General features: G+C 40.9%; 4 protein-coding genes and 2 long non-coding RNA genes across 9 annotated transcripts; 2 read left to right on the forward strand and 4 right to left on the reverse strand.

Annotated features, from left to right (window-relative positions):
• Window positions 1–567: 567 nt before the first annotated feature.
• On the reverse strand, window positions 568–4,274 carry LOC133150485 (uncharacterized). Its single transcript, XR_009713778.1, has 2 exons — window positions 3,836–4,274; window positions 568–3,232 (listed from the first exon to the last, which is right to left on the reverse strand). It is a non-coding gene; the product is annotated as an uncharacterized LOC133150485 (long non-coding RNA).
• Window positions 4,275–4,619: 345 nt separating this feature from the next.
• On the reverse strand, window positions 4,620–9,309 carry ppih (peptidylprolyl isomerase H (cyclophilin H)). Its single transcript, XM_061272839.1, has 9 exons — window positions 9,126–9,309; window positions 8,027–8,091; window positions 7,180–7,203; window positions 7,050–7,094; window positions 6,922–6,964; window positions 6,622–6,714; window positions 5,478–5,565; window positions 5,327–5,367; window positions 4,620–5,200 (listed from the first exon to the last, which is right to left on the reverse strand). Exons 1-9 carry the CDS (start codon window positions 9,189–9,191, stop codon window positions 5,132–5,134), a joined length of 534 nt encoding a protein of 177 aa, XP_061128823.1. The 5' UTR covers window positions 9,192–9,309; the 3' UTR covers window positions 4,620–5,131.
• A 670-nt stretch (window positions 9,310–9,979) lies between these two features.
• Window positions 9,980–11,740, reverse strand: taf10 (TAF10 RNA polymerase II, TATA box binding protein (TBP)-associated factor). The gene is made up of 5 exons (XM_061272844.1): window positions 11,325–11,740; window positions 10,738–10,901; window positions 10,587–10,651; window positions 10,388–10,502; window positions 9,980–10,265 (listed from the first exon to the last, which is right to left on the reverse strand). The coding sequence occupies exons 1-5, from the start codon at window positions 11,461–11,463 to the stop codon at window positions 10,176–10,178; spliced, it is 573 nt and encodes a 190-aa protein (XP_061128828.1). The 5' UTR covers window positions 11,464–11,740; the 3' UTR covers window positions 9,980–10,175.
• A 788-nt stretch (window positions 11,741–12,528) lies between these two features.
• On the forward strand, window positions 12,529–16,969 carry zgc:154075 (uncharacterized protein LOC556929 homolog). Its single transcript, XM_061271632.1, has 13 exons — window positions 12,529–12,809; window positions 13,031–13,115; window positions 13,187–13,260; window positions 13,348–13,407; window positions 14,273–14,380; window positions 14,635–14,691; window positions 14,776–14,906; window positions 14,974–15,028; window positions 15,285–15,377; window positions 15,443–15,577; window positions 15,870–15,971; window positions 16,050–16,211; window positions 16,294–16,969. The coding sequence occupies exons 1-13, from the start codon at window positions 12,717–12,719 to the stop codon at window positions 16,423–16,425; spliced, it is 1,287 nt and encodes a 428-aa protein (XP_061127616.1). The 5' UTR covers window positions 12,529–12,716; the 3' UTR covers window positions 16,426–16,969.
• Window positions 16,970–17,203: 234 nt separating this feature from the next.
• Window positions 17,204–24,813, reverse strand: LOC133148603 (outer dynein arm-docking complex subunit 1-like). Of its 4 annotated transcripts, none has more exons than XM_061271620.1 (16): window positions 24,685–24,801; window positions 24,463–24,603; window positions 23,037–23,106; window positions 22,652–22,751; window positions 22,318–22,507; window positions 22,120–22,236; window positions 21,935–22,048; window positions 21,720–21,787; window positions 20,662–20,831; window positions 20,392–20,505; window positions 20,226–20,308; window positions 19,963–20,131; window positions 19,137–19,315; window positions 18,933–19,036; window positions 17,807–17,889; window positions 17,204–17,723 (listed from the first exon to the last, which is right to left on the reverse strand). In XM_061271620.1, exons 3-16 carry the CDS (start codon window positions 23,074–23,076, stop codon window positions 17,704–17,706), a joined length of 1,551 nt encoding a protein of 516 aa, XP_061127604.1. In that variant the 5' UTR covers window positions 23,077–23,106; window positions 24,463–24,603; window positions 24,685–24,801; the 3' UTR covers window positions 17,204–17,703. The 4 variants fall into 4 exon arrangements, with proteins under 4 accessions (XP_061127604.1, XP_061127606.1, XP_061127603.1 ...); XM_061271622.1 differs by having other exon boundaries at window positions 24,463–24,554; window positions 24,685–24,783; XM_061271619.1 differs by lacking the exon at window positions 24,463–24,603 and having other exon boundaries at window positions 24,685–24,813.
• A 910-nt stretch (window positions 24,814–25,723) lies between these two features.
• Window positions 25,724–26,541, forward strand: LOC133150287 (uncharacterized). The gene is made up of 2 exons (XR_009713750.1): window positions 25,724–25,980; window positions 26,064–26,541. It is a non-coding gene; the product is annotated as an uncharacterized LOC133150287 (long non-coding RNA).

Raw genomic sequence — 26,541 nt, forward strand, 5'->3', positions numbered from 1 at the left:
TTTCTCTATCCCACGGTGACGAGACATAGTACACGATAGACATACAAGTAAACAACACAATATAAAAACAAGAAGGCACAAACAATAAATAATAAGAGTGATGAATAAACAATAAATGAACAGACAACACAATAAATAAGAGGAGCAAAACGGAGCCAGTGTGCATACAGCAGACAGTAAGCATAGCGCAAAAGTACAGGACGCTACGCAGAAAGGGGAAGCGAGTTCAGGATCCTAACAGCCTGGAGTATGAAGCTGTTGTTGAGTCTGGTGGTGCGGGAGCGCAGGCTCCTATACCTCTTCCCAGAGGGCAGAAGATCAAACAAAGAGTGAGCAGGGTGACTCACATCACTCACAATCGTGGTCGCCTTGCGGGTGAGATGGGAGATGTAAATGTCTTTCAAGGAGGGGAGCGAAGCACCAATAATCTTACCAGCCGTGTTCACTATGCGCTGCAGGGCCTTCAAGTTGTAGTCAGTGCAGCCGCCACCCCAAAACAATACAGCTGGAGAGGACGCTCTCAATTGCTGCCATATAGGCCAGTTTGTGTGTCAAACATATGAAATGTTTGTATTGATTGATTGATTGAATATTTATTGATCCCCAGGGGTGGGGAAATTCAGGCCCCAGCAGTATCCATACCACAGAGTGGGTATACAAAAAACACACAGATGGCATGAGCGCAACTCAATAGGCTCTCACAAGGCTGCCACACAACGGCGCCACAAAGAAAGTCAGAAAGTGCACAAGATAAAAGCCATCAAAGCAAATCAAAGCTAAAAGACAAAGGAAAAAAAAGCAACAGCGGCCACCTAGCACCCCTCAATACAAGAGAACACCCCAAAACACACAAAATAGCCTCCACGGGGTCCATCGACAGGTGTAAGGGCAGTCCAGTTCAACGGCGCCCAATGGACCGTGGTGGTGAATCGGTGAAAACATCACAAAGCAGGCAAACGTGTGAGCAGCGTCCCGGGCACCCTGTCGGGGGACGTGCAGATGGCCACCACGGGGCTAGCATGGCGAAAGTCGTCGGTTCCGACGAGCACGAGGGAGCGGACTCCCCACAGGTGTTGCGGCTGCAAGGCCAATGCGAGGGACCCGGTCATCACTGGTCGGATAAGCAGGAAGCCGTCGTAGAGTTACGCCGGTCTCGACCGATGATCCCGGTCCGGTCCCAGGAAGAAAAAATAAATAAAACAAAATATCCGATCCGAAGAGGTACCGAGGTGCGGTAGAAGGCACCAGCATCGCCGAATGGACAAAAAGACAGAAAGAAAAAGGAGAAAATAAGGAAATAAAGAGGAAAAGAGAGAACACTGCTGGGAGGCAGCCACTCACGGCGCCATACCAAGAGAAAAAAAAAAAAAAAAAAAAAAAAAGGTTGAAGTGAATAATATTTTACCCACTGGTACTGGAATAGTATTTGTGTAGGAAGGAAGGAAGGAAGGAAGGAAGGAAGGAAGGAAGGAAGGAAGGAAGGAAGGAAGGAAGGAAGGAAGGAAGGAAGGAAGGAAGGAAGGAAGGAAGGAAGCCAACAAGGCAGTTTTTCGATTGAACATGATGAAAATGTTCGCATTTTTAAAAAATGTGTATACATTGCATTCCATCATATCACAGCCCACAGTATGGAAATTACCGTAAATTTCGGACTATAAATCGCGATTTTTTTCATAGTTTGGGTGGGGGGGGTGATTTATACTGAGGAGCGATTTATATGTGAATTTTTTCAAAGATTTTCAAAATTAAAAAAAAAAACTGGTGAAACTGCGATGTATTAAGGGATTACTGTAATTTCAATTTCAAGTGACGTCAGCGGCGCGGCGGTTGTTTACATAAAGGACAAAGATTCGATCACGGGATGACGAAGGGCCCCACGTACTACCGGCATCATTAGCGGCTTTGTTTTTAAGTGACACTGAGGATGAAGAGTTTGAAGGATTTAATGATTTGGAGTGACACAGAAGGTTTGAAAAACTATTTTGGCTTTTACGCATGCCCGGTCCTACTCTACGGAGCTCTCTTTCACTTCCATGGATGGAAGTTGGGGTCCGACGCTCGGCCGGGTGGCTGTCCGGGGACGGTGGATGGGGCTCGGACATGGCTTTTACGCACACCCGGTCCTACTCTACGGAGGTCCCAGCCACCTCCGTGGCTGGAAGTGCCACCTCCGGGGATGGAAGTCCACGCCGCCACACGCCTGGAAGTCAACGCCGGTGCTTGGGGCCGTGTTGCGGTGAACTATTTATGTTATAGTCATTTGATATATTTTATTTCGTTTAGCAACTTATATATGGTTTTATTGTTACAGTTCAGTAGTTGTTGGCTCGTTGAACTCTTGCTTTGTTAAATAAAGAGCTGTTTACCAAACCCACGTCTTTCCTTGTACTTTGTTAACGCTACAATATAGTTATATACTAGATCTGCGGAATAACGACGAGGCTGATGTCAGGGCGCACGCGCGGCGTTGTTGTCAAAGGATGAGGAAATTGATTGATGGATTTAATGATTTGGAGTGACACAGATGGTTTGGTAATATTATTGCTTATATAATAGTTACCGTTTTTTTCCGTGTATATTGCGCCCCCATGTATAATACGCACCCTAAAAATGGCATGTCGATGCTGGAAAAAAGCCTGTACCCATGTATAATACGCACCCAAATTTTGACTCTTTTTTTTTTTAAAGTCCCAATGATCGTCACACACGCATCTGGCTGTGGTGAAATTTGTCCTCTGCATTTGACCCATCCCCGTGTGATTTTGATCCATCCCTTGGGGGAGAGGGGAGCAGTGAGCAGCAGCGGCGCCGCGCTCGGGAATCATTTGGTGAGCTAACCCCCCAATTCCAACCCTTAATGCTGAGTGCCAAGCAGGGAGGCAATGGGTCCCATTTTTATAGTCTTTGGTATGACCCGACCGGCTTACTTAAATCCGTAAACGTAAAATTATTTCAGAAAAAAGATCATCTTTGGGAACAACCGGATGTTATTCTGCCGGTCAGTATCACTGCGCATGCAGTAGCAAACTCGATTGCGAAGAAATATGTGAGACTCTCAACGGGATCACCAATATTTGAGTGATGTTCCAGTTATTTATCACAATTAGTTTACCAAGTCTGCGTTTTGAGTTCCTCCAATAAACCCTGGTCCAAGCTGCACTTGGTCGCCCCGCTCCTTTCCACACTCCATCCGTGACAAGATGTTCTTCAAGAATTGTTGTACCATGATTTTCTTAAAAAGAAAAAAAAAAAGATTGTACCCATGTATAATGCGCACCCCAGATTTTAGGACAATAAATTAGTTAAATTTTGCGCATTATACATGGAAAAAAAACGGTATTTGATATATAATTTAATTTATATATCGTTATATGGGCCTGTGGAATATTTTGAAGTGCAAGCGCCGCGCACGCATTGTTGACATAAAGGACGATCGATAGATTTAATGAATTGGAGTGACACAGATGGTCTTATAAATGTGTTATTTATATAATAGTTATTTGAATAATTCTGAATGTTACGTCAGGCCCGTTCTCAGCTCTTCGTTTGTGTTTATGTCACGTTAGCTTACCTATCGTTTAGCCTGTTGTTGCTCGTTCGTGTCTGTTCTTGGTGTGTAAATTTGTCGAATAAATGTTCCCCAAAATGCGACTTATACTCCGGAGCGACTTATATATGTTTCTTTTCACGTTATTGTGCATTTTATGGCTAATGCGACCTATATTCCGGAGCGACTTTTAGTCTGAAAAATACAGTAATCAATTTCATGATCCCTAATCTTAAAAATGATACAGAAGACGTATACAGTATTACCAGCCACTTAAAATTGGCCTACCCAAATCACTGGGAGGAATCATCGGCAGGGAATCCAAAAGTGGAAGTTCAGTACACATAGCAAGCAGACAGACTCAGACTGGGCGTGAGACAAACCCTCTGCAGCCCCCGCCCATTGTAATGTTAATGCTCCACTGACACTGTTTATGAGCATTGGCTGTGTGAAGAGCTCCTTGTTCATGTTCTCCCACACAAAGATGGGCTTTCGTATTGACCTCAGAAAGCTTCCCCATGAAGCCGCCCCACAATCTATTTAGCCACACACACACGCGCACACACACGCGCACACACTCACAAACACAACGGAAAAGAAAATCCTTCCTCCAGTCTCCATAAGAACAGTCCCCATCTAAAAGGGATCTTTTGTGCCAGCGGAACGAGGTCCAAGGCAGAACAGCCAGCATGGATGGGGGAGGGGGACGAGCATGGATTTGTATGGATAGCTGGGATAAGGGGGGAGACAACTCAGCAGAGGATTTCTTGCTCATTCCGCTTGGTTTTAAATGTGTGAAACACCATCACTGGATCATTGCTCACCAATTCACTTCAAACACAAACAGTCACCCAAGCCCATTCCTTTTACATTATCACGATTTGAGACTCTCAATTTGGGTTGGTGGGGGAAGGCGTGGGGGTGGGACCGGCTGGCAACGGGCTCAATAAAACACTGGGAACACAATGTTCTTGCAGTATAAACATTACATTTTCCCCCATTCTTGCAATTCAAAAGGAATGAAACCTTGGAGTAAAAAAAAGGTGCCTGACAATCAATTTACCACACAACATTTAGAAGTGCAATATTTTAAATATATTTTTGAAATACATAGCTATCAAAATATCTTTCACTGATACCATCGTGATGTTACTGTTCGTATTACAATATGAATAAAATGTGTAAATCTATGAAGAGGAAGGCTATTTGAAAGCATTTGAACTCAATCTAGACAATTCACCATGAATATATTATTAAAACTGTATCATATGAATCTTGCAAATGTGGTGGCACACTGTGGTGAGCTCTGATGCAACAACAAAACAAGTATTTTCAACCTTCTCTGACAGTGTATGGTGTTTTCACTAATATTGCAAATTGGGAATTTTATTCACAGACACACAGAGACATGCAAGTGTCAAAGTGTTTTTTTTTTTTTTTAAGTAAAACAATTTATTTCCTATTTACGATACAAAATTGGGCTGAATCTGTGGGTTTTACACAAAGTGAGATTAGACACTAAACACTATGCAGGGTAAACAAATAGGACATACTGTAACTTCATGCGTACAGAATCATTTTTCTTCACATCTCTCCACACTGTGCGACGAGGATCGGGAGCTTAGGCTTGTTGTTGGGTCCTGTGGGAACGTTCTGTTGGAGGTTGGGATAAAGAATGATTTTAAAAAAAATATTTAACAGTAAAAAATTAATGTGCCACATTTTTAACTCTACAGACATGACTTGAGTGAAGTCAATTTATATTAAAATGTATAGTACCTCAATCTTTCTCATGATCAGCAATCCATCCACAACTTTACCTGAAACAATCACGGATAAGAATATTAAACTCACGTTTTCATGCAGAAATATATATATTTTCAAACTGTGAATAAATACAAATTCCTCATTTTTGTGGAGTCACACTCACCAAACACAACATGTTTTCCATCTAACCAGTCACATTTAGTGCAGGTTATGAAAAATTGGCAGCCATTTGTCCCTGGACCACTGTTTGCCTAAAAGAAGAATGAATGATTACAGCAGAATCTTAATCTCGCCAAAAGAAACAGAATTCTATATTTACCATCATCTGTGTTTAAAAAAAAAAAAAACTTTCTGATTACAAACAAAGAACGGTGTTTGAAAAGGCTCCCGTAAATTCAGCTTGTCAATGAAATACAATCTCAATTGAAACAGTTTTATGAGGATAACATGTTGAACCAGGTCCAAACCTAAAGTCAGCTGCTCGGAGCTGCTAAGGCATAGGCCAGGGGTGTCAAACTAATTTTTTTCACGGGCCGCATTGTAGTCATAGTTTCTTTCGGAGGGCCATTATGACTGTCAACCCCAAAAAAATGTATGAGCACCTCATATTATATACAGTATAAGCTACAAAACAAACTGACAACTCGTTTTCAAATCAGACGAGTAAAAACTGGTCAAATATAAAAAAAAAAACCGATATTTTTAAAAGTGAAGACAATTTGCAATTGAATCACACGAATTTGATGCACAATTTGTCTTCGGGGGCCACATAAAATGATGTGGTGGGCCGTATTTGTCCCCCGGGCCTTGAGTTTGACACCTGTGGCATAGGCAAATACTTTTTTATGACCTTGTTGGAGTTCCATTAAATTATTCGACTCACTCACGACATTTATTGTACATTGGTCAAGCCAACCATTACCTGTCACAGACATGTATAACCAAGCTTGCCTGTGAAATTCACTTATAAAACCACTGTAATGGCTATCGGATGTGACTGTAGATGGCAGTGTTGCATCGCTTTGGACTTGCAATCAACACAGTTTTTGAGAACAAGATAAAGATTAAGGGACTGAAACTTCGGCATGTCACATTTATGAGTGAGAGAAACCTCAATGCAGTGGAAATCTGACAAGTTCAGTCACCTCACAATTACACGTATTATGTTTATAAACAACACTGCCAACGCTACAAAACTTATGAATGATCACTAATCTTAATGGCAGAAATGAACAGGCCCCCACATGTTATTTTGTTGAGGGCGCCATAGAGGCGTGGGCAATTAAAACTAAGAGAACTCAACATACCATGGATAGAAGACCGGGTGCAGAATGCTTGAGTCGAAAGTTTTCATCTGCAAACGGACCTCTGTAGATGCTGCAGATGCCAGTGCCGTCACCCTTTAAGAAACAGCGCATAACAAACTCACAAAAAACAGTCCATTTACAATTTTAGAGGAGCCCAGCAACAAGGCGCGCATACATACATTTTTTTTTCCACTTTGCTTTTTTTAAGCACAAACCCAAGAGATCTAACAACTTGTAGCACTTTGTGGCCTATAAATGCAGCTCCTTCTCATGCCTACTGCACTACTGTCATTTACTCACATTCACAAAGTCCCCTCCTTGGATCATAAAGTCTTTGATCACTCTGTAAACAAACAACAAATGGGGTACGTTATAACAGACAAAGAACTCTGTTCAGTAAAACAGCAAATACAGAGTATCATCCAAACCTGTGGAATGCACAGCCCTTGAAACCAATTGGTACACCGTCCCTCCTGTCAGACAGATATTTATTTTTATATCTCATAAAAAGCAGCCTTGTATGTTCACACATCAGTAACATTTATAGATTTGCCTTACCGGAACTCTCCAGTACAGAACTGCCTGCAAGAAATGATGAAAATTTGAGTCGTACGATATTGGCACAGATACCAATCATTTATCCATCCATTTTCCACTCCAATCGACAGGGTCCGGCAAAATGACCTCGACACATTTGTAGGGTTAATAAAATGCAAATAAATTAAAGAAACGATTTATTTTATTTTTCCTGAAAGTACATATAATGCCATTTTGCTTCGTTTCATTTAGTCTTGAATAATGTTATTTTTGTTTCATTTCAGTTGCTAACATGAATTGGACCGGTGAGCATCCCGCTTTCATTGTGGAAACGTTTATCGAGAACGAATCTGTAACTGCAACACAACGAGCGTTCCGTTTGCGATTCAGACTTGGTAGACATGATCCCGTACCTGCTCGAAACACGATCTTGTTGTGGGTTACTAACTTCAGAGCCAGTGGATCAGCATTGAAACGAAAATCAACCGACCGACCTCGCACCACCAGAACTCTAGAAAATGTGGCAGCAGTAAGACATTACTCAAAAATGAAACAAAAACGAAATGAGACAAAACAAAACAAAATGGCATTATATGTACTTTTCGAAAATAAAAAATAAACATTTTTCTTTCTTTAATTTATTTGCATTTTATTAAACCTACAAGTATATCAGATCATTTTGCCAGACCTGGTACTATGTTAAATGGTCATTTTTAAACACACTTTTTTCCCCTCTCTGTTATTCACAGACAAAAGCAAAATATAGCGCTGTAAGGCCCTAATTAATATTTACTTCATCTGAAGGGTGGGGGGGTGGGGGTTCCTGAAAAGACAATAAAACGATGCTCGGATTAAGATCACAACATACCGAAAATTCTCGGCCGTCTTTGGGACGACATCAGCAAAAAGTTCGACTTTCATCCGCCCCACATCCTGTAATGTAGAGGAAATGTTGCATAAACAGCTGATGGGACATGGGACAAAAGTTTTATCTTTAGAAACAATCCATGAGAGGAAAAACATTCAAATGTCCATACTGACAAAACGATGTTAAATGCGGTTGATCTGAGCTTTGATGTCAAAATAATTCCAAACCCTCAAACAACTGATGCCATAACATGTATGGAGCAACAGCACATACAAATATAGAAGATCACTTCTATGTGACTATTCCGATCTTGTGATGTGTCCATTGAAACGCACGGTTGACATTATGACAGCAGTTGAACCTGCATTAAAGTTTTTGGAGAAGGCCAAATTTAACAAATGTTATAGGGTTCACCAAAAAGTCCAAGATCTCCAACGTTTTGTGAGCACTGAGCAGAGGATGTAAAATGCTGGATTGGATGCTGGGACTACGGTGAATTGGGAAATGTTCAATAAATGAGCAGAACCTACTGCATGTCTCATTCCGTGTTGAGCGTTAAGCTACTGAATTGGCCTGACAAAGTTCTGGCTAAGGTAGGAGGTTAAGGAATTTGGTGCAGAGGTGAACAAGGAACCAGTACAAAGTATGGGTGGTGTGTTCATGTTGACTCGGTCTCATTATGACAAGAGAAGCACTGTTGGCTCGTTGAATGCAACAAAAAATCTACTTGTATGTTTATCGTGTACTGTATCTCGTCACCGTGGGATGGAGGAAACGGAATTTCGGTTTCTTTGTGTGTCTGGACATATGACGGGATTGACAATAAAGTGACTTTGAAAATGGGTTTGTATCAAATCCTCTGTGTGGTATCGCCAATTCCTTCACGAGAGGATATGAGCGATAGCCCATATTTGATCAATTTCCGCCGGCACATATGCTATCTTTGAAAAGAAGAATAAACATCGGGCCGTTTGAATTTTGAAAATATATATTGTTTTAAATTGTTAACTTCTTTTCTGCACCAGCCGCCGGTGTGCCTCACGTGTGTTTCTCCACCTTCGTCGTGCACAAGAGTCACGAAAGTCTTTCAACAACTCACCTGTCCTCCGATTGTAATATCAAAAAACACAATAGGGTTGTTGGGGTTCGTCCCTTGAACGGACATTATTCCCACCTCAATGCGTTTTAGGAGGAAAATAAAAACAGAAGATACTCGTTCAGAGACGAAATTGAACAACCGGAAACTCGTACGGAAACCGGAAAGCCGTTTTACTGCAAGCCGTTAGGGACAAACTGCACGAAAACGCAAAAGGCAGGGTCGTCTAAAACCGGTACTCGAGGGCAGCGAGCCCGGATCTTTGATTTCTTCTTCTTCCAAAACCCGATTGAAATGATTGGGATCGTTATTAGTCATCCTATGAGCTAGCTGGTAATCTGGTCGCTTGACTCAGGTAAATGGAGTGTGTGTTTGACATCAACAAGTGGATGGGTGTGGGTCTCTTGTAAAGAGACGGACATCTCTGGCGTATGGTAACAACTCAAGGAGGTATGTCAGAATTGCACATTTTACTGTAACCACGAAGAAGGCCCCTAGAAAAATGATAGGAAAAAAACACTGCTTCGTAACACTACATGTTCTCCACACGGTAGGCCCAGTTGTCTCAAAAACATTCATATTTAAATTGTCTCTAGACGTTAATGGTTCTCCATTTGTGCTCCGTCCACGATGGCTCAAGTAACCCTAATATTCGCACGATATAAATTGGTTAGCTGGATGGATGAATGAATGAAACTCAAAATTATGAATTTAAGTCTGATTAACAAACATCAACATTATAAACCACCACTCAGATATACTGTAAGATACACTGAGGTAAACACTCACTCAGCTTGTTCGGACAACTCAGCTCAACTTCTAAATCCCATTTTGAACAATGGAATAACTTGCACGCATTTACCTTTAGGGTTTTATTTACACAATAAAACGTACATTTCTAAACAAAAAAGTCAAAGGTGGAACCCCACAACTAAACAATGATTTCAAAACATGTCAAAACTGCACTAAAGCAATGTGATTGAAAATGAGCATGTTGACAAACTAGCAGATTAGCCAAGAATTAAAACTAGATGATGCAAAAGGAACACACATCTATGTAAAGTAGTAGGGCTTCTTGACGTTGACGCCATATTCCGCGAGAGCAGGGGCCAGGTCCTCCATTGTCAGAGTGTACTTCTTATCCTACAAATCAACATGACAAAACATTAGAACATCAATTTGTTAGGATAAAAACAATGGCATATGCATATACTATGTTAATTTTTAATGCACATCAAAGTACATGGGAATATGATGAAACAAACCTTTGTCTTGCTCCTTGAGCTTCCTGACGCAGTCCCCTTCATTTTACAATACTGCAGCGCGTCGTTGGCAATGTCTGAAATGAACTTTTGCGAGGCCAGGGAGATCAAACGTATTCTAAAAAAAAAAAGATAAATAAGCTTACACAGTTTGGTGTCACTGTCCCACACTGAATTTTTAACAATTTCCAAAAACACATACATTCTTGGATCAGATGCTTCAAAGCCAGCCCGGTTGAGGTAGTAGCCTGTCACTGCATCAGGAATCTGACAAAACAAACAGAAAAGGTTGTTGTTTACTTTGATAGGCTTGTACCACTTTATACACCACGGAGGCGAGAAGTGAGACTTGCCGTGGGAGTGTACTCTTCCAGCTGCATGACGAAGTCAGCCAGTGGGGTTGTGGAGACGGCGGACTTAATGTCTCCGTTAGTGATGCCTCCTGGAACATAAACTCCATTGGGTACAGATGAGTCAGATGATGACGAGGATGTCACCATAGGGGTTGGAGTCGAAGCTGTAAGACAGGTGAATGTGTTTTATTTACAGAGATACAAAAGAAGCATTTTAATCTACTGCATTTTGAGGATGTATTGCAGACAAAGTTCTGGATCGCAATTGGAGGTGGTGGGAGTCAGTTGGTATCACCTAGATAAGGGATGTATGGTGCAAATGACAATCACACAGCGTATGAGTGCAGAACTGAGCGTACCGCAACGATGCTGAACCGAGGCAATGTTTAATTGTATCTGATTCGTGAGCAAAGCGGTTCGTGAGTCAAGGTTACATTGCGTCAAAAATACGACGCAAAAATACATACTACTGAGTAAAATATGTAATAAATTTACTAAAAAGAATCTAGGATTGTATTTTAACGATTTGCGAAGATAAGAAAATTGTCATCAGTGTTCTCAGATGATCGTAGAATTTGATCAATTACCATTGCTGGTGACCGCAGGGACGCTGCCGATACTGGCCGCCGCATTTTCATTTGCGGTACAATTGCTTGAAGTTAAAGACGTCGTGGCGTTAGACGAAATTCCGGTGGTGACAGACTGGTTGGCGTTGTCAACATTCATGTCGATGCTGTTCACGTTTTCACAGATTAGAGGGAAACAACTTGGCTAGCTAATGCTCAAAAGTCGGCTACTATTTTCTTGACGAGCAGTTAAAGGAGGCCTCAAAAGCCCACACGTCTAGCCCTGCGAGTTCTCAAAGAGACATTTGTTGCTTAGGAAGTTCCCACTTGTGCTACTTTAAGCCCTTGTACAACGAAACGAAAACGGAGTCACGAGCTAGCGAACATCATCACGAATGTTTGTAGCCAACCAGACTTCTTCTTTTTCTTCTTCTGCCTCTTCTTTTTCTTTGGAATTTGTTTGGCAGTTGGCTAACCAGTAAACAGGCGCATTACCGCCATCAACTGTACTGGGGTGTATTTGACACAATTTGATGGCAGGGGGAAGGCCCAGATTCAACTCGATTGTTTAGACTAGAAGATTTCAAGGAATATAAGATCACGTTATAATATATTGGTTTTGTAGTTCGCACTTTGCCTCGTTATTATCTCTCGATATAAAGTACTAAGTAAGTACATTAAGACGTCACAAATGGCGTCATGTGACCTTCGTTGTACGACTGTGACGAATTTAGCCGAAAATACCCGAATGAAAATTTTCTTCTGCGGTTTTTAAAGGCAGTTGATTGACATCACGAGTGCAATTGCCACATTCGTGGTAAGCGTTTTTTTTTTTTTTTTTTTTTTTTATAATCACGCGATAAGACCTAAACTATTCTGATGTCATGAGTGTATTAACCCACAGGTACCAAACCATTAAATATATAAAGTATTTAGCGTCCGTTTATTTTGACGAAGTGTACATTTTAAGTATAAACCGCAAGAATGATCACCACGTCGGTGTTACATATTTGATTGACAGTGTTGATTATTATTATTATTATTATTATTATTATTATTATTATTATTATTATTATTATTATTATTATTATTATTATTATTTACACTCAACAATCTCCCACACTAACGAAAATACGCAGAATAGAAAATGAACAGACTGATGAATACACTATTGTGAGGCAATTTCCAAACCAAACCTGACAATTCGCAGCAGCTCCTGAATGCAACAGGGCGGGGCTTGTGACTGACAACTTCAGGTTCTGTTGTTGTTGTTGTTGGACGTGGTAATGTAGTTGAATCAGGAAGTCAGCGCAAATTCCAAAAGTAAAGCCTCGATTCTAAAAGAACAAATACTAGTAAACGCTGCTCAGAAGAAACCGCCTTGACAGGCACAAAGGAGTGCGGACCGTCAACATGAGTCCACTTGTCCGGCTCATCGTAGTGGGAGCAGGTTGTCGAGGGGAGATCTACTCTCGCTATTCAATCATCCACCCGGACCGTGCGAAGGTACACCAGAAGACAAACCTTTTTAAATTGAGAGGTAGTTCTTAAGTAATTAATGCGAAAGGGCTACCAATTTGATACACATTGCTGACTTAACAAATGTGCTGAAATTGCTTGATTCCAATTCGATTACATCACAGAAATCATTAAATAACAACAGGGTGCTGGAGCCTGAAATAAAATCTAAAGCCGCAGCAATGAGCTATGACACTATATTATTGCAGATTGTTGGAGTAGCTGATCCCAGGAAGTTTGCCCGCACTAAGTTCAAACAACTGTACAGGCTTGAAGAAGAAAACCTGTGTGAAGGTGAGCATGAAGCACCTTGAAATCCTGACCGTGATGTGCCTTGTTCCATATTACATTGCTGCCTTTCCTAGACTGGCGCATTTTAGCTGAAAGAGAGAAATGTGCAGACGCTGTTATAATTTGCACGCCAGACAGCTTTCATAGGGTCAGTCATACCAATATTTGTTTCTTGCCACATCCCCTTTTTTTTTGTTTTTGTTTTGTATCATTTTAGTCTGTTTTTATGTTTCAGGAGCCTGCAGTGGCTTTTGCAAAGAAGGGCTACCATGTTCTCCTGGAGAAACCAATGGCCGTGAGTGATAAATGAATGTTTGCTGTGGTCTCCAACTATCGTTTTTGTCACACATCACAAACTCATTTAGGTCTGCTTTGTATGAATTTGAATTGCACTCCCAAAAAACAACCTATTTAGGATTATAAGCAAACATGCTTTGTTATAAACCTTCTGGTTTCAAGGAAAAGGCACTTTCTCTAGTCACCTGCATAATAGAACTCAGAAATAACAGTGAGGTTGTCTATACACTTGAATAAACCGGCTGAATTACCGTTTCTTTCCACGTATAATGCGCCCCCATGTATAATACGCACCCTAAAAATGGCATGTTGATGCTAGAAAAAAGCCTGTACCCATGTATAATACGCACCCAAAGTTTGACTCCTACTTAAGTCCGTAAAAGTAAAATTATTTCAGAAAAAAGATCATCTTTGGGAACAACCGGATGTTATTCTGCCGGTCAGTATCACTGCGCATGCGCTAGCAAACTCAATAGCGAAGAAATGTTTCGGATTTGTGTAGGGTACATTGTGACAGCAAACAAGCAGGTGATCGAGCAAGCGTCTGATACGAGAGCATTGTGTTCGTATCGAGCGTGTTTGAAGTGAACAGCAGAGAAGAAAGCGCATCTGTAATGGCGGCCTCCGTATGATATCCGGATAAAAAAAAAAAAAAGAAAAAATTGTACCCATGTATAATGCGCACTCCAGATTTTAGGACAATAAATTAGTTAGATTTTGCGCATTATACATGGGAAAAAACGGTACTTATTCGCAGGAAATATAAAACAATGCACTCTGGTGGGCAAACGCTGCAATTTTTTTTCTGTTGCATCTTGCTGTATCTTGCTGTAATGTATTGCTGCACCTATTTGTGACTTCAGACAACAGCTGAAGATTGCATCGAGATTGTGAAGGCTTGCCGTCAGAGTGGTGTGATGCTGTGTGTGGGTCATGTTCTACGATACGATCCCAACTTCCGCAGGATAAAGGTGGTTTGAATGGAATTTCTCTTACTTAAAACATTTTCCAAGTAGGTCTAAACCTGGGTATTGATTGTAGCTTGAATACGGCTGGTGAGCTGGTTGGAAACCAGGGTAGGTAGGATGAAATTGAACTGATTGAAATGAACATAAAACAAATTCTTCAGTATAATTTGAATGAATTACTGAATAATGCTATTTATTTTTGCCCCAAAATTCCTTTTTTTCATCTTTAAAAATGGAATTGAATCCTGTTTTTCCAGGAGCTGATTGACAGCAATGTCATTGGTGATGTGATCCACATTCAGCACTTGGAGCCAGTGAGCAGGATTAAAAATAAACTTCCCCAAAATGTGTAATTGTGTATGCCTATACACACATACGTGACCCACCTCTCTCTTCAGGTCGGCTTTTATCATTTTGCTCATTCCTACGTTCGTGGAAACTGGAGGAATGAAGCGGAGAGCTCTTTTTCTCTTCTGGCCAAATCATGCCACGATATTGACTTGATACATCAATGGGCTGGAACACGCAGGTAAAACGTTCAGACACAAAGGAGGAATAGATGGAATGGATGACATTGCAGTTTTTTGTTCTTGCAGGTGTTTGAAAGTGACGTCATTTGGTTTCGTCAGCCACTTCAGTCCAGAAAACAAGGTATTCTTGTACTTTGGGGGAGCTTCAAATAAAGGATTGTTAAAATGCAATAAGTTTTACCGTAATTTTCGGACTATAAGTCGCACCGGAGTATAAGTCGCACCAGCCATAAAATGCCCAAAAAAGTGAAGAAAAAAAAATGCATATGAGTCGCTCCTGAGTATAAGTCCCCCTCCCCCCCCAAACTATGAAAAAAAAACGCGACTTATAGTCCGAAAATTACGGTGTGTACTACGTGTGAGATATGTCGTGTTAGCCAACAGGGGCTAGTGATCGCTGTTTGGAGTGTTCAGTTGAGGATACCTGTCCATACTCGGCAAGCAAAATCTACCTGGACAGAGTGAAAAAGGTGAGCATTGTAGGACATGTACATTTTGCATGCTTGATGTTGGTTCATCCCTATTTCCACTTTAGGGTCACATTGGCTGGCCAGTGTCAGTCATCTGCCCCAACTCTTTGCCAGACATCGAGACAGTAACTGAGGCTCTGAGGACCGGACCGTATGGTCGATGTGTCTACGAGTGCGACAACGACGTCTGCAGCAATCAGGTTAAACCTTCTACTTGAAATGCTGATGTTCAATACTTGAAAATACTGTGTCTTTCAAGACATGAGTTATGCAGGGTTCAGACGATTTTTTTTTTCCTTCCCCCCCATTGAGGAAAAACTTGAGGTAAGAGTCTTCCTGTGTAGTGGTGAACTCAATTCACTTCACAGCAAGAAGCAGTTTAGTCGGTCGTAAACAACATTTGGAAAGAGGTCTCAGGTTGTGTTTATCCACTTACAAAGTCAAAAGGGTTCCTGCCCGATGATACGAATTGTCCTGTTGTTACTCCTCTAGGTTGTTAACATGGAGTTTGAAGGTGGTCTGACTGCAGCCTTTTCTATGGTGGCTTTCACTGAGGATATCTGCAAACGTAAAACAACCATCTATGGCAGCAAGGTACAAAGAACCTCGATTGTGATATATCACTCAAAATCCATTAGCCATCAAAATGACATCTCAAGTACCACTTTACAGGGAGAGTTGTCATTTAAAGACAACGAGATTCGTGTGTTCGACTTTCTGACCCAAAAAGCCACCAAATATGTAGCGAACGTGGGTTGCCCTGTGAAGTTTGGCCTGTCCGGACACTCTGAAGCTGATTACTGCTTGATAGACGCCTTCATTTCTGCTGTGACTGTGAGTTCTTTGATTCTCATGAGTCAGAACTGTTGTTTCCATGCTCAAAGAATTAATGTAAACATTTTGTCTTTGTGCACAGCACAATGATCCATCACTTATCGCTTCTGGTCCTGAAGAGACACTGAGGAGCCACTTGCTGGTGTTTGAGGCGGAGCGATCACGACGGGAAAATAGGGTGATTCACATGGACCACTCTGGATCTTTTAAGTAATACCATTGAGGAAAACAGTGATGCTTTACTTCAGGATTATTCAGCAATCATGTTTGGACTTGAGTATACTTGGAATACGTTTGTGATCAGTATGTTAGTATATTCTGTTAATGCTTAATTTGTTTGAATGCCAACTGGCTGTGACATTGTTGATGGGAAAATGAAGTTTCAAATGTGCTTCATGAACCAGTTGTATTTCTCGACTCCTCGAGACGGCACTGTCGGTTTAGTTTAAAAAAAAAAGGCAAATCAGTGTGATTTCAGCCCAATGTTAAACAGACTGCCATCCAGAGTAGGGAAAAATACTTGTGGTTCATGTAGCACATTAGAAGCTTCATTTTCCCACCATAGCATGCGCACATTAGAAGCTTCATTTTCCCACCATAGCATGCAGTCTCATATTGACCCAAAAGCATACTTGAAGACTGTCAGATTGAATACGCATAGACAGGGACTTTTTTGCACATAGACAATGACTTTTTAAGTGTATACCTGGTGACTTAATGAAGGACGTCTGATCTAGTAAAATATTCTGAAACACCAAGTGTTGGTTTTTTTTTACTCGTCATAAGGAATCGAAACATAAGATGTACGACTCACTGCTGTTGGCCACTGGATATCCTCAAAGAAATCAGATGCTGAAGCCACTCATTTTATACACTCAATCCATTTCCCTTCACTATTCTTGTTGAGTATATTTTTCTTCCTCCCTCAGGTGATATACATTTCCCACAGGACATTCAGAATGGCTTGATAATAAAAAAACATCGAATACAAATTTGAGGTTTTACTGTCCTGTCGTCTTGTTGCTCTTATCTTGCACATCCCATGTAATTACAAGCCAATGGTTGAACTAAAAATAAATTGAGGTCTTCAAAAGCTATTCATGTCCAAGAATTCATAACCATCCACTTATTTTTAGTTCCATTGCCATCCACTCTGCTTCAAGTTGAAACTAAATGCAAGTGTCATAACACAAAGTAACTGTGTTAATTAAAGATTGACAGATTCATTTCAAAGTCCAGAGGTTTTTTTTCCCAGTCCAGTTTTGTGCTTTGACGGGCCATCGCTACTAGCACAATTCTGGAGAAACAGTTTATCAGTGTAAAACACTGACTCTGATCCATATTGAAAGTGAACATGCATGAAAACTGCCGTAGTCCACATGGAAACATCTGCACATCAGGACCAGCCTCACTATTTGCCATTATCCAAGTATGAATGGCTAATGCAGAGCAGCTCATTGTTGGTGCATGTTCTATGCACAACACCAGACACCTAGTCCTCGTGTTTTCTTTCTGAATCAGAAGATGAAACCCTCATTTTAGTGATATATGTAATCCAACATAACATTTCCTGTCACTGGTCCTCATATACTCACCCACTTGTGTGCTGCCTTGGGAAGCCATCCTCTCATTTCCTCCTTTGCTTGCTGAACGACTGCCTTTTCGGGCTTTGTCCTCTCTGCATATCACATAATATACAGTACTTTCAATTTGTATCCCCCCTCCCCCCATGAAAATGATCAATAAACACAAATTTTAGACAAATTTATCAGGGCAACTAGAAGACCTGAAAAATGCAAGGATTTGCACGTTCAAATTCTTCTGTTTTCCTAGACACTGGGAATGTTTATCTTTGGGTTACAGCCTTATACCAAAAGTAAACACAAAAATTCACGGGTTTTGCATGATAATTTGTTGATGTGACATGTACTGTAGAGCCTCAAGAGTTCTGTTCATTTTTATGGTAGTGCTTTTATCTGCCAAACTGCATGGCCCAGCTGGTGCCAAAGTCTAACACCTCACCTCTAACCCTCAAATAATCATTTCATTTCTCATGTAAAGTCTAACAAAATATCCACAGATTGGAAGCACATACCTCAGATGAAAAGGTTCCAGCATGTTGATCAATCACTGTTTTTGCAAAGTATAAATGTCACAATGTCTTTGGTAGTGTTCATCTTGATGACTATGATTGCCTTCACAAAGCGCTTTTCTTATTACACTAAAAAGTAATGTGCAACTGATCCAGCTGTTTCTTAGCAGGTCTTAGAATCACTAGGTTTTTTTTTTCTACAAGACTGAAAAAGTCAACCGGTTCAGGGTGTCCCCCGCCTACTGCCCGATGACGGCTGGGATAGGCTCCAGCACTCCCGCGACCCCCGTGGGGACTAAGCGGTTCAGAAAATGGATGGAAGACTGAAAAGGTTGTTCGTCACAAGAATAGATTGTTTTACAAATTGTTTTCACAAATAAGCCCTTCTTTCAACTACATGCTTTTCACATTAGCATCTACTTTGATTAAAAAAAAATATATTTGTAGATGTTTACATCATACTGAATGGACCCAGTTTGTTTCGTTTCGCCTGGTTTGAATATTGGCGTTTGAGGCATACCACTTTTGTCGTGCTCCACTCTATGGCTATACATATACACTAACGTATTTGGTCCTTGGCTGTTATATCTGGTTCTGGTTTAATGAAGTAGGTAAGGAATAAGCCCTACTCAGGGGGCGGGGTTGAAGCTGCAGCAGACAGGTTGACTGCTGGGGTGTTCCCCTTCCCTCGAAATTGATCTGCTATGGAACCAAATCCATCACTAGCGAGGTCCTAAGGGTGAGAAGGCAGAGTAATATGATATTGAGCATTCTCCGTGTATACAAGAGGGTACACCAGAAAGTGTGACACGTCTTGTAACAAGTGCACATACACACTGTGTTAAGGTCTCCTGGAAGAGAATAACGGACTGCAGATTCAGGAACTCGCTGACTTTTTCCTCCACCAGCTTCAAGCATGCCGTCATATGATCATCCAGAGGTCCGTCGCAAGAGCTCAAAGTGCTGGACATGTCCCTGCTCTCATAGCTAATGTCAAGTAATGTTTGGACACCTGGGAAATAACAATGTGAGTATGAGTAACTGCATTTTCTATATATTTTCTATGCTTTGTACGTTTTATTTTGTGTGCTCTAATACTTTTTTTATTTGAATTTGCTTTTTGCACCAAAGGGAGCAGCGCTCGGATTTCGATGTACTGTGTACGCAATCAAGGCGATTCTGATGGATTAGGTGATGTGTCAAAATAAGCAGGTGGCAAAGGAGAGCATTCTTGGATATTTGTCCAGTTATACATTCATCAATTTTCTATACTGCTTCGCCTCACTGTTGGGGCGAGCTGGACTTTCTATTTAGCAATGCCTAGAGATATGAGTGCCTTGATTGCCTTAGTTTTCATGATCAGAGAAATCAGTTTTGTCTTGAGATGCAAGCAAAAGCTCAAAATGCAAGTGCATTTCAGAGCATCACCACTAGATGACGGCAGCAAACTTTGCAACGCCTGACCATCATTTGACATTGGTTCTCTTGCAGGGAAAGGAACAATATAAAGCAATTGGTGGTGGTCAAGCAACATTAAGCTAGTCTGCCAGCTACCAATTGTCACATGCATGACAAAGCTTTTCATATCAGCCAAAAGGATTGTTCAGTCCTTTTACACGGTCTGCAACACACATCGGATGCTTGGCTGCTCTGCTGTACCTTTTTTAAGCCTATTTACAATCTTTTCCAGGAAAGCAATTCGCTGTTTGTAGCCGCTCAGCTGCTCTTCAATCGTCTTTTGCTTGGTGGAAATGGCTGCCTGAAGAGCTTGGCGGTCCTGAGCTTGCTGTTTTTGCTCAGTAACAAAGAACTCACTCTCCTTGTAAAGCTGTGGGTGGAACAGAGCAAGCGCTGCATCATGTCAAATGACAGTTGAACTGAATTTTCCCATTGATCCAGTGTTGTATAGAAGCAGAACTAACCTGAGCGATCTGATGCTTAATGTCCTCTATATGCCAGTGCTGAGAGTTGACGTAGCTCAGTAAGGAATAGTTCTCCTCCTCCACTGATGAAAAAAAATAAAACACAAAATACTTTATAAAGGAACATCGCTACTTTGACTTCTCAATTTATTGAATTTTGACCTACATGCTAAAAAGTTTTCCATCAATGTGTCCAGGTCACTCTCTCCCGTCTCTATCAAGATTTTCCTGATGGTATCTTCCAGATAAGTCAACCTTTCAAGATGCTCCAGCAGATCCTCTGTGGGAATTTTTAAAACCATTTTTACCCTCAGACTTAGAGTATATGCTTTGTTATTTTTTTATCCAGAAATATTATATTCATGCTGGTTCTTAGACAGATGAATGCTTGTCTATTATGCAGCCATGCATCTACCAGAGTATCATAAAATATCACCTTTTTCACGGTCGGAGCCCTCATCACCAGCATTCTTGACATTGACCATAACCTCAAGATTGCAGTGTATGGCGATTTCATGCTCCAAGTTGGTTGTTGTCTGAGTGTACTGAGCTTCAAACTGAGCCTTTTGTTCCTTCAGCTTCTTCTGTTTTACCTGGATTATAACGCTAAGGGTCGCCACATTGGTTAACGAACAGTCAAACGCTTTAAGGATGAAAATGAAACATTGCTTATTTTTCCATCCCTTCATTGGTTCACTGGTGAGCTGGAGCTTTTCTCAACTGGCTTTGGGTGCAAGTGCAAGGAGGTGTACACCCTGGACTGGTGGCCAGTCTATCAGTCCAATATAGACCAGAGGTGTTGCAAAGTGGTTCACAGAACACCGTGTCATTTTTTCGATAAATTGAACTGCTTTTGCCACATGTGTCCACTAGAGGTCACAATGACGCTAGGTTTTATTTACGTGAGCATGACTACCAACTCCATAGGTATTTTAAGACGATCCAGTACTATAGATTGTAGAATGTCTTTCAGCAGCTTTAGCTAAAAAGAGGTTGGTTTGCTGGAACCCCTGTGTTTTGTTCATGCCACAACTCTACAAGGCAGAGGGATAACTGCATCCTCTTTCCGAATTGCTCCCACTTCAGTTTGTATGGTGTGATGAGTCAATTAAGGTTATCCCGCACGTGTGGAAATTCATGCAACTTTAAAATTATTTTTATACCTTAACACAGTTTCATAGAAGTTGCTTCCTCCCACATTGCAAAACGATAGGGAAATTGAAAACAAAAATTGTCAAAATTGTTAAAGAATGTTTGTTCTCATGGGAATTCGGATTGACCAGTTCTTGCAGGCCACCTCTCGCCCAAAGTCAGCTGGCATGGGCTCGAGTTTACCCACAACCTGAATATAGGGGATTTGATATTTAGCATGTGTAAAAAAACAGTTCCTTCACTTACTTTTGGAAGATAAAAAAAAAATCAGATCAACTTACATATGTGCACTTGTGGTTGAACAGGTCAAGAAACTACTAAGATGTAAAGATAAAGATTCACCTGGCGTTGTTGGCTTTAGTACACATAGCGCTCAAGTCAGAAATTTCCTTGCGGAGGGCTTGCAACTCCTGGAGAAGACAACACGGTCATCAGCAAACATTTGCCGTTCAGAAGCAATTTTCGCATTCCTAGTTCTACAAACTAGAGAAATGCTAAACACAATTGCATAATGAATTTTACAGAAACATTTGAACAGTAGTTTTCACGGGACTGACCTTCCTCAGCTGAAGCTGAATTTGCAGGAACTCGCTCTTTTGCATCTCCAGCGTATCTATTTCCTGCTTTAACTGGCCATTCCTAATCATCAGCTCATTGAAGCATATATGACCCTTTAAAAAGGAAGGTTACGTGACTGCTTTCGGCTTTGAACGCTGATAGATGCTCGTGATGAAGCACTGACCTTGTATAGTTTGTCCTCTTTCGACAAGATATCCTTGATGGAAGTGTCTTCACATTTTGCATTATGCGGTGCAGTCAGCCCCCTCTGTGCGACCAGCTTCCTCTCCCATATTTCAATCTGGAAAGAAAGCCAAAGGTGGGGTGTTCGCATGACACTGTGCAGCATTAAAGCAACTTTTTTTAGCATAACAGTTCTCACCTCCTTTTTGAAAACCCCTAGTTTGACTTTATTCAACTGTAGCTCTTCCTCAATCTTCTCCTCATTGTTCAAAAGACTATTAAGATCTGACGTAGCATTGACTTCTTTCTTTTGGTTGGAATTACTCTGAGCGACGGTGAGGATGTGTTGCATTTCGTCATGTTCAGTCTGGAGCCTTTGGATCTCCCTGCTGCTTAGACATGAAAAAAGACAAATAAAATTGCACTTCAAGTCAGCAGGAGGAGACTGAGGATTCATGTTTTCGTGGGGCAAGGAAACAAATGATCAATAAAAGTTGATTTGAATAAAAAGAATAAAAAAGTAACCCACTTGCCTGTCTTTCTGGAGGAGTGCTTCAATTTTGTCATCGTATGCCTGTTTGTCTTTTACAGCTTGACGATATTGGAGCTTCAATTTTTGCAGGTCATTTTCAGCTGCATTTAAAAAACAAATTGTAATTTAATCATACAAAATAATTGTTTATATGTAATTGTTTTTGGGGGTGAAACAGATAGGGCAAAACTGTCTGGGACTCCAGGAATAAGTCACAATAATGTACCTGATAAAGGGACAAGCATATTTTTCTGAGAGTGTGTGATTATTTAAACGTTTCTACATTGTTGTTGGTCCAGTATAATCACAGAGAATTCTTTTTAATAAGGCATTGTGTTTGTGAGCAATAAGAGCCACAAAGTTCCACCTTGCGTGATGTAACTTACGATTTTCTTCCTGTGATCGACCTCGGACAGATCGCCTCATGTTTCATGAGAGTGAGAGCACGTCTCCAGTCTGAGAAAGGACACAAGAGTGGACTAGATTAAAGTTTTTTGAAAACACTGCACTTTTGCGTGACATATGCTCGTCTTTTGCAGGAAATACATTTCAATGGGGCGAAGGAATTACTTGAAATAACATGGCAAGATTATAATAAAAGTATCACATCTACATAAATACTATTTCATATTTACATAAAAGAGCAGGATGTAATCACACTAAATTCATTGCAGAAACATGACTGTAGAATATTTGACTGGAATAGTAGCACATTTCAATATTTTAATGTGACTAACTGCAGATTGATATTAGATTCCTCCATTTATTACGTATACATCTACAGTTAAAAACAATTTAAAGTCATCAATGAACCTTATGTGCATGTTTTTGGAATGAGAACACACACACGCACACACGCACACACGCACACACACACACGCACACACACACACACACACACACACAGCAGTGGCATGCAAAATGGGCCAAAGATCAGTGTACGAGAAGAAGTGAGCTGCGGGAAAAATATATGACAGCGCCCCGGGTCCCAATGCCCTGATCACATTTGGCAGTTCTTGGCCCTGAAGAACATCAGCATGCTAGAGCAACCTCCCAACTCAAGTCATTCTCACCTCAAGGTGTCGTAAAATAACATGCACACAATATCCACAACCTTGCTCAACACACTCATAATACAAGCAGGATCAAGACTAAGTAAAAGTCAATATTTGGCTAAGTTTATGATGCAATTTCAGTTGTCCTTGCTTCTACTTCTAGCTCATGCATCGACCAGAGATGACACTGTTATGCAAACTGCAATTGATCCAACTCATAATTAAAAGGCACAAAAGGATCGAAATCACGTCGTTCCTCAGAATTCTAAATTCTGTTTTTGATTTTGGTTTGCTCTTGCTCGTAGGATATTCTGAATGTGTTGAGCATGGTTGTGGATATGTGCAGTTTATTTCATAAAATCATGATTGTGGATGGTATGATAAACAATGACTCCTCAGCCATGTTGTAAAAATGTAAATGTCAAAATAATGCAACTGACTTTGACAAGCACCATTCTATTCTAGACAAATTCTTCAAACATGTGCTGTATTGCGATGAATCCTGGCTACCCCTAACTACCCTGTAGCTCAGCCCCTGCATTGCACAAAAAAACTAACCTCAACAGCACCTAAACGCACGTCCTACTCACAGGGTATTTGCCAGCTACGCCTGACGCTCATTCAGTGCTTTGCGATTATCGTCCACATCATGCATTACTATAGAACATTTAGATTATGGCTATCTCTTTAGCTCTCTATCTATCGGGCTATCTATCTAACTTTAGTTTAATAAATGGGGGGGAAAGTTAGTTTTGACCTGATGCTGCTGCTTTGTCTCCCCCTGCAGGTTAGCTCAGGTTGCGAGCTCACGTAGCATCACGTCCAACAGTCCACGGAGTACACGTCCGCCTAGTCATTGTAGTGACGTCAAGGCTAACGTGAGGCTAACGGTAGTCGGCTTCGGCCACAAAACGAAAACATTTCCAGTTACTAGTTATTGTTTAGCTCGTTAAGGCAGGTTATTTTCTTGTTAGCTCACGTTGTACGTCGACGGTAAGTGAATGGTGTTCATAAATGCGGTCGTCATGTCCAAGCTCGGTGGCTGCTCCTGTCGTGACGTCATGCACCGGCTGTGTACTAACTTCCGTGTTTATTACACAGCACTATGATACAGAGCTCGCGGATGTATGACGTAATTGGTCACATTCTTGAATTTACTGTGCGCTAATAAAAGGATTGCTTTCTCTTTCTCTATGTATCTATCGTTTTTTCAAGGGCTCACGTTTATCTCTACTGTACCGACCTAATGGTATACTTTTTTATTATTATTATTAAATCAGGCACTATAATATAACCGCCCAGAATAATAACAAACACAAAAAAATGATTACAGTATCAACATATTGTAATCACTGACATTTACAACTAAACTACAGTGTAAGTGTAGGACTAAGTGCAAAAAGAATCAGTACAAAAAATAAATATTAAGGACGTCTGTCCTGCACGTAGGATGACAGTGAAGTGAATGTTGGGAGGTGTCGTTTTTAATTGCTGTCAAATGATAACGTAAACAACAGCACATTGTTAGTAGGCCTTAATAGAACACATCATGTCTGACTGAATATCTTTTTCTCTGTTTCTCTGTGCTCAGGTGGATCATTTTTGAGTAAAAACGTTTTATTTGCAGAGCTATCGAAGTGTCAGTGACATATTTGTGTTTGATGATGTTGTAGCTCTCATTTAGACTATTTTCTTAATTTCAAATTCGCATCTCTTATGAGTTTGAAATAGACATTTGAACAGAATATAGTATACTGTGTATAAAACCTGGAAGATACACTAAAAATAGAATTACTTTTAGGAACAGGCTCCGCTAGTGTACAGTGGCAAAAAGGGTGTGTACCAATGATGTCATGATTGAATCATCGCAAAATCAGTGCAAACTTTGACCCGATGCATGTGTTGGCTGACACTAGACTGTCCTGGAGTCAAATCTGACACAAGTACAGTACGTATACCCTACGTGCACGTTAAGACAGAGCTAAAGATCAAACTGAAGTTGTCTTATCCTTAACGGAGTCATTCAGTCCTCACAACAAAACAGACGCATACAAGTGCCTGATTTGCTCCAGGAACTTGCAGTATGAGTCACAAGCTGTTTTTTGAATGAGTCAACTGTCAGAGAGTCCCACCCCCTGCTACCCTCCCTCGCACACGGGGGCACATGCTGCCCACGCTTTTAACGTGGGCTTAACCTCACGATGGCATCACTTCCTCCCTCTTGAGTCAGTTATGACACATCAAACAGCCCAGAGCAATGGATCTTCATTGACTGGTGCGGTTAATTCCATTCACCTTCGTGTTATAGCAAAGTTTCAAGGAAAAAAACCTAGTAATCTGTTACTCTTCTTTTTCCAGCGACATGCTGTGACGAGTGGCAGCGTGTGGTGATTTTCAGCTGAATTAATCGTCCAATAATAGTTCTTGCTCTTGGTGACTCAACAGGAAATGATGGAGCGGGACTAGGGCAGACGAAAAAACTGGAGTAGAGGGTGGAAGAACGAAAGGAGAAAATACAGGGAAAAGGAACTGCTTACTTTGTCATGGCCTAGGATTGTGAACTATGCAGCGGCGCTGAGCAAGAAACGCACACACACACACAAACACACAAATTCTTCCGTTGCTAATAAAATGCTGTGCAGTCAGAGATTACCTCATGATTCTGTGGAATAGAGCGGTGGTCCAGGGGTCATATGCCATATCATGATGGTCTGCAAAATAATTTGTTATAAATTATGTTGTGTGTCCCTACATATGGTACGTTTGACAAGTGCATCAATAAAGCAAACATTAAACCAATTACGCCTACCTACCTTTAGGTGTCTAATAGCCCTGA

Source organism: Syngnathus typhle, linkage group LG2 (assembly GCF_033458585.1).
Source record: "Syngnathus typhle isolate RoL2023-S1 ecotype Sweden linkage group LG2, RoL_Styp_1.0, whole genome shotgun sequence".
Classification (NCBI taxonomy): Eukaryota; Metazoa; Chordata; class Actinopteri; order Syngnathiformes; family Syngnathidae; genus Syngnathus; species Syngnathus typhle.